This window comes from Delphinapterus leucas, chromosome 2 (assembly GCF_059928025.1).
Source record: "Delphinapterus leucas isolate spDelLeu-1000000601 "Yukka" chromosome 2, BTC_Dleu_Yukka2, whole genome shotgun sequence".
NCBI classification, from domain to species: Eukaryota; Metazoa; Chordata; class Mammalia; order Artiodactyla; family Monodontidae; genus Delphinapterus; species Delphinapterus leucas.
The window spans coordinates 155,008,848-155,014,847 of record NC_143130.1 but is presented as its reverse complement, the minus strand read 5'-3'; the positions used below and the strand labels follow the sequence as shown (position 1 = coordinate 155,014,847).

The following is a 6,000-nucleotide window of genomic DNA, read 5'->3' as shown; positions in this document are numbered from 1 at the left end:
TTCTCAGACACGAGCCAGTCTGGGAGAAACTGGTAAACACCCAGTCAATCCGCCACATGCAGGAGGCCCACTCCACACCTCCTCCCCGCTGCCCCCCCCCCCCCCCGCCGGTGTCTGTAGTAAACCACGTTGAGGTACCTGTCGAAGCTCAACCATTCTATCATCCCTCTTGGGTCATCTTCTTGGGAGGCCCTCTGAAGTCTCGGGTGGGCGACAACGCTGGTTGGAACATAAAGGTGTCTGAGAAGTAAAGGGAGGAAGGAAGTCAACCCCCAGGCCCTGCTCGAGTTGGCTGAAGACCCTCAAGGTTATCAGGGTCCTGAGGCAGTTGAACTTGCCGGTGATTAAGGTACTCGAAATACAGCAATTCCTCCTTTGGGTTTCAGAGTCTTGCAGGCTCAAGAAAAACCAGCCTGGACGGAAACTTCTCAGTGACCATGGGAATTATTCCAAAGAGGGGCTGTCTGGGCTAAAAGTGTGACTCTGGAAAAGGAGGAAACGAGACCCCAAAGCCACTAAATCCCTGAGTTTATAATTAACAGACAAGTATTCTCTTTGCCTGCCCCGGAGCCGGTGGCTCACCGGGGAAGGGCACTGTAGTCAGAAAAAAATAACCCCCAGTGTGTTTCTGAAGTGTTGAGCCTCTTTGTTTTTCTGAATTTTAATGAAGGGCTTTCCAGGCAGGGTGAGAGCAGCATTCAGCACTCAGCACTCCCCACGGCCGGGAGCGGGGCTTGGTTAGTTGCCGCCAGACTGCGCGGGCCTGACCCAGAGTGGCATCTAGGAGAGGTGGGCGGGGAGACGTCCTGTCCTCAGATGAGATGTCTTGGGGAGTTAAGAGAAAAACAAAAACAAAAGATGTCTCTGTTTAGAAAAAGGACTGGGCTCTGCTCCAGGTCTTGGCACATTTTGGAAACTGGCAGTGATGATGCTTGGGGGGAGCAACGGAGACAAACAGCTACACCTCTGAAAGGTCAGCGGAGGCCCAGGCTCCCTGAGAGAGTGTTTCTGTGGACGTCTCAGGGCTGCTGAGCTGGCCCCTGCTAATAAGAACCAGAAACAAGGCCCTGGGAACCTGTGGCAGAAAGGAAACCTGTGCTTTGGAAGCCCCAGGCATGGGTTGCAGGAAGAGCGGGGAAAGGGGCGTGCCGTTAGAAGAGCCACCAAACCCTGGCGTGGGCAATGGGTCATCTGATCACGCCCACTGAGAGCTCGAAGGAGACAGTGCAACTTCACCAACATAACTGACCGTCCAAAGTGAGAAAGGCATGTGGCCAGGCCCTCCCCAGGACCCCAGCAGGCAGCCGCATGCCACCTCCCGTATCGCTGCGTCCAGGTGCTCACAGGTAGATGCTCCGGGGAGCTGCTGTGGCTTCTGTGAACCAAACGGCTTCCAGGAGCACCACCGCTTCTCCCCCTGAATCTAGCTTTCCCTCCCAAGCTTCAGCGATGGGGAGAGATGCCCTCCTTCACTCTTGACGAATCTTTCCAAGGGAGTGCTGGAAAGAAACGGAAGAGAGGGCTACAGAAAAAAGCAATTTCTTACAGTCGAACGATCCAATGCGGTCTACTGAAAATAGAAATTTTTATTACAAAATAGTCCACATAAAACTCCTGAGCTGCTTGCAAGCTTCTTTAGTTTTAGGTTTATGGCCTGTGTCTCGAATCCAAAGCAGAGGTGACCGCGTGCAGGGAGAGCGACCCCCGGGCTCAGGTGTGCGAGGGCTGCTGTCCCACGGGGTCCTCCTTGTCCGTCTGCAGCGCGTCCCACTCGCTGAGGAGCTCTGAGGACACCTCAGTGTACAGACGGTCCCAGTCCCAGCTGACGTCATCCTGCCGAGACAGGCATCGCGGGGTGAGCTGGGGGACGCCGTCCCCTCGGTCACAGCCAGCCTCCTGCCGAGGCCAGCTTCGGAGCCAGCTGTTTCCGGGAACGAGGGGCAGGCACTGCCGCCGCTACGTACCTCTCGAACCTCATGCTCCGGCGCCAGGACTTTGGTGAGGAGCTTCAGGTCGATCTCTCCATCCTGTGAATGGGCAGAGAAAAAAAAAGAAAAAAAAGGCAGGCTGTGCACCTCGGAGGCCTTCGGACAACGACCTCTGGCAAAGAGAGGGGGGCCAGGTTGAGTGTGGTGGAACTTCCCAAATCCAGAATGCCTTGCGAAATTGCAAATGCCTTGTGAAAGAGCAAAACTGTGGGTGGACCCCAATGCCACTGAGAACTGAGGGAACACCATGATGTCCTACAGGTTGGGCACTCCTTGGGGGAAGGTCAATACCAGGATGGCAGGCATGACAGCAGCATATCTACTGATGCCACGGGGGCAGCCAGGGAAGCAGGAGGGAGACTGGCCCTGGGAACACTGGAATATGTTGGGTCCAGGGATGCTGTAATACCCGAGGATGATGTCTCTGGCAAAGGGACTGTTGCCCGGCAGCCACAGAGACCCACGGAGGAGAGGCTGTAAGGCTTTGGAGAAACTGAGAACTCCCTATGGATGCTGCCTGGAGCCTGCTCCTCTACACAGAAGCTGCCTCACTCACCAAGGTCTGAAAGGCTGCGTACTTCATGAGGTCATTATCCAGGTCACGGTAGGTCATCACCCGGTTGACCTGGATGCTGCAGGAAAGACGGAATGTGAGGAGGAACCACAGGCAGAACCAGTGCCAGGAGTGCTGCCGGGCCACCAACCCAGAGCCTCGTAGGCAGCTGGGAAGGACCAAAATGGGGAGAAAACGTCTAATAAAATGGGAACCCTGGGATGCAGCCCATCCAGAGACATCTGGATCTCCCCTGGGGGGCAGCACCACTGGAGATGGTGTGTGGCATGGTCCCTGCCTCCTGCCAACTTCATATTAATTTAACATACCTGGGAGGGGCCGCCACCTGCAAAACAAAGTCTTCCTCCTGTACTTCTTCCAGGTCCGGAATAACAGGAATATCTGCAATGAGAGGAGAAGCCAAAAATGTCAGCAGCACGAATGGGCGATCTTGCCTGCTTCTCCACTGGCTACTTATCACCTTCAACGTGCCGGCCACAGTTAGCGCTACAGGCTTTGGGTAGAATGGACACAATGGTCTCTGGCCTCTAGGACCCCAGTCTAGGGCTGTGGAACTGAAGTAGAGGTGCACATGGGAATCAAAGGTAGAACTTCAACAATTCCCAAATCTCAGGCTTTACCCCAGAACCTGCTGGGTTAGAATCTCCTAGTGGGGTGGGGCTCAGGTGTCTGTATTTTTCCCTAAGATTTCCTGGGTGATCCTGACATTTGCTCCAGGTTAGAAGCCACTGGCGTGGCTCTCTAAGGAGAAATGTAAAGAAATGAGAAGAAAGTCCCAGACAGCACTTGGGGAAGTGTTTTTATTAGAGGAGAGAAAAGAAAAGAGGAGCTGAATGAACCTGGCGTGGTCAGAGACAGAGGAAGTGGGAAAGCGTAGTGTCACGAGGTGGATGTCACCATGAGTGCACCTCCTCATGACCAAGGTTCACACCTGCATCAGCTCGTCCTAGTCTTTGCAAGGCCTGAGCCTGTATCTGAAGGTCACTTTACGCCTAATGATGTGACCTGGCTTCCCAGCAGTGTGTCCAGGATCAGAGTCTCCATTTACCGGGTCTAATATAATAAACAACACTGACTCTAAAGACGACACTTCCCTTGCTGTCTCTTGGAGATTCTCCTCCTCTGAACTCTCCACATGAGACAGACATACAAACATAGGAAGAGACATGAGGCCATTCCCTTTGTCAATCTAACAAAGTCATGCAAGTGGAGAAACAGAGACACAGCACATCACTTAATTGTGGAAACTTGCTTATTATAGCAGAAAAATCGTCCATCTTCTCCTGGGGATAACCTAACACCTTAAAGAAGTACTACCTTCTCTCAGTGAGTATCACTGACTGGTAGAGGGGCTTTCTTTGTTTTAACCAGTCTGCATAGAGAAAAAAAGAGATGGGGCAGAAAAAAAGGCCAAGCAGGGAGAGACAGTCCTGGAATTCCCAAACCAACTGCAAATATTAAAAGGAGGAAAAATTCCAGAGAGGAGAGAGCAGTGAAGACACCCTTCGTTTTTTTTTGTTTTGTTTTGTTTTTTTGTTTTGTTTGCAGTACGCGGGCCTCTCACTGCTGTGGCCTCTCCAGTTGCGGAGCACAGGCTCCGGACGCGTAGGCTCAGCGGCCACGGCTCACGGGCCCAGCCGCTCCGCGGCATGTGGGATCTTCCCGGACCGAGGCACAAACCCGTGTCCCCTGCATCGGCAGGCGGACTCTCAGCCACTGCGCCACCAGGGAAGCCCCCACCCTTCGTTTTTGCTTCCATGGACTAAATTTAAAAAAAAAAAAAAATTTTTTTTTTTTTTAAGAGACGCAGAATCATTCCAAGAACAGCTGGGAAGACCCTTGCCACTTTCAGGCTATTCATTATTTAGACTTTGCGATGGTTCCAGTCAAGCTAAGCCCGGGTATATAAATGTCAGTTCCCAGCCTGGCATCTTTATCATTGCTTCCAATGGAGGGGTTACAGATGCCGTACCTGGAAAGAGAGACAGAAAGCATGCAAGGGAGAGACGGAGACAGAGAAAATAAGACAGAGAGAAAGAGACAGGCAGGGAAAGAGAGTGATTAAAGGGATGAAAATAAAAAGAAAATGCTGATAGGGAAATACAGAAGACACATACACCAGCCCCGAAATAATGAATGACATTCAGCAAGTCCTCTATCTAGAAAGACGCAGTTCAGAGCTTAGATTCTAGCTCTCTACCCTGCTAGAGAATTAGAGATGGAATTCTCTAATGTTCTATTTCTTATGCTAACAGAAATTCAGCTTGCTCGTCCCTGTTCACTCCGAGTGAAGAATACAGTCCATGTGAGGGCTGCTGATGGCACCGTCCCTGAGTCCAGGCCGAGAGGGCTCCTAGGCTGGCAGGACTGCACGGGCCCTGCAGTGGGGCAGGGCGGAAGCTGGCCGTGCCATGCGCCATCAGCAGTGTGACAGGTCCGGCGTGAGGCAGTTAGCTGCTCCTGGCTCTCCTCGGTGTGAGGCCCAGCCTGAGATGAATATTCAGAAGTTGGTAAGAAAATGCTCCCTGCTGTGCTCAGGGCTCAGGACGGGGTCTTCCCCAAGTCCCCTCTTGCTCTGCAATGTCAGCATTTGGGTCCTGTCAACTCTGCCCAGCTTCTCCCAGCTCTGAGGAGCTGCACTTCTGCCCACTATCCACTCTGAGTCCCCGTGGCTTCCCTGTTTGTCCCCAACCCCCTCCTCCAAATGCGCACGAAGGAGCGTGGGGCTGGCCCATCTGTGACAGAGCGGAGGTCAGCTCAGGCCTTGGCAAAGGGGCCGCTCAGAGCGGCACTGGCGGGGCTGGCCACACAGTGGGACTTCTCTCTAATTGGAAGCCTGGTGTCCAACAGAAACCGGTGAACTGCCTGAGCGGGACCAAGCCAGCGATGACAGCCAGGCCAAGGCAGGCTGGAGCGTTTCGGTGCAGTGACAGCTTGAGCCATCGCCGCAGAGCCTGGCCATCCAACTGCCGGCCCCAGTGGAACAGGTGGCCGTGGAGCAGGTTTTGGGCAAACTTCAAAGAACTTCCTAATTTTACAGTTTCTGATTTACAATCACAGACAAGTGCTTGCTTATGGATATATATAACATGTTCCCAGGAGTTTCTGTCCTCTTTCTCTCTTCCCTTCCGCCCACCCCTCTCTCTCATACACACACATGCAGGATGACCCAACCTAGAAAAAGAAAACGGGCTTGAGAAATCAATCCGCTTCTTCACAAAATTACCTGCATGGAATGATCCGGCCCTGCCTGCAATCAGTGACGGCTACTTGACCTGCAAGCCTGAACCAGTGACCTAGTGTCTGATTCAGGGTGTCAAGCTTAACATTCAAAAGCAACAATTTTAATAGAGACAGCAAGAGGAACAAAGAAGTATGCTCTAGGACTATTGAAAAGCAGCCACTATTTAAAAAAATTCAATAATTATGTTAACTTTA

The 6,000-nt window shown here is 52.4% G+C and overlaps 1 protein-coding gene across 1 annotated transcript in view; it reads right to left on the bottom strand.

Annotated features, from left to right (window-relative positions):
• Window positions 1-1,561: 1,561 nt before the first annotated feature.
• The window catches only part of IFT43 (intraflagellar transport 43), an 89,277-nt gene continuing 84,838 nt past the window's right edge, over window positions 1,562-6,000 (bottom strand). The window contains exons 6-9 of the mRNA XM_022576491.2: window positions 2,871-2,943; window positions 2,545-2,620; window positions 1,965-2,027; window positions 1,562-1,833 (exon numbers count right to left, since the gene is read on the bottom strand). Of these exons, the coding sequence (XP_022432199.1) occupies window positions 1,711-1,833; window positions 1,965-2,027; window positions 2,545-2,620; window positions 2,871-2,943 (335 nt within the window). The 3' untranslated portion in view covers window positions 1,562-1,710. The remainder of the gene's footprint in view (window positions 1,834-1,964; window positions 2,028-2,544; window positions 2,621-2,870; window positions 2,944-6,000) is intronic.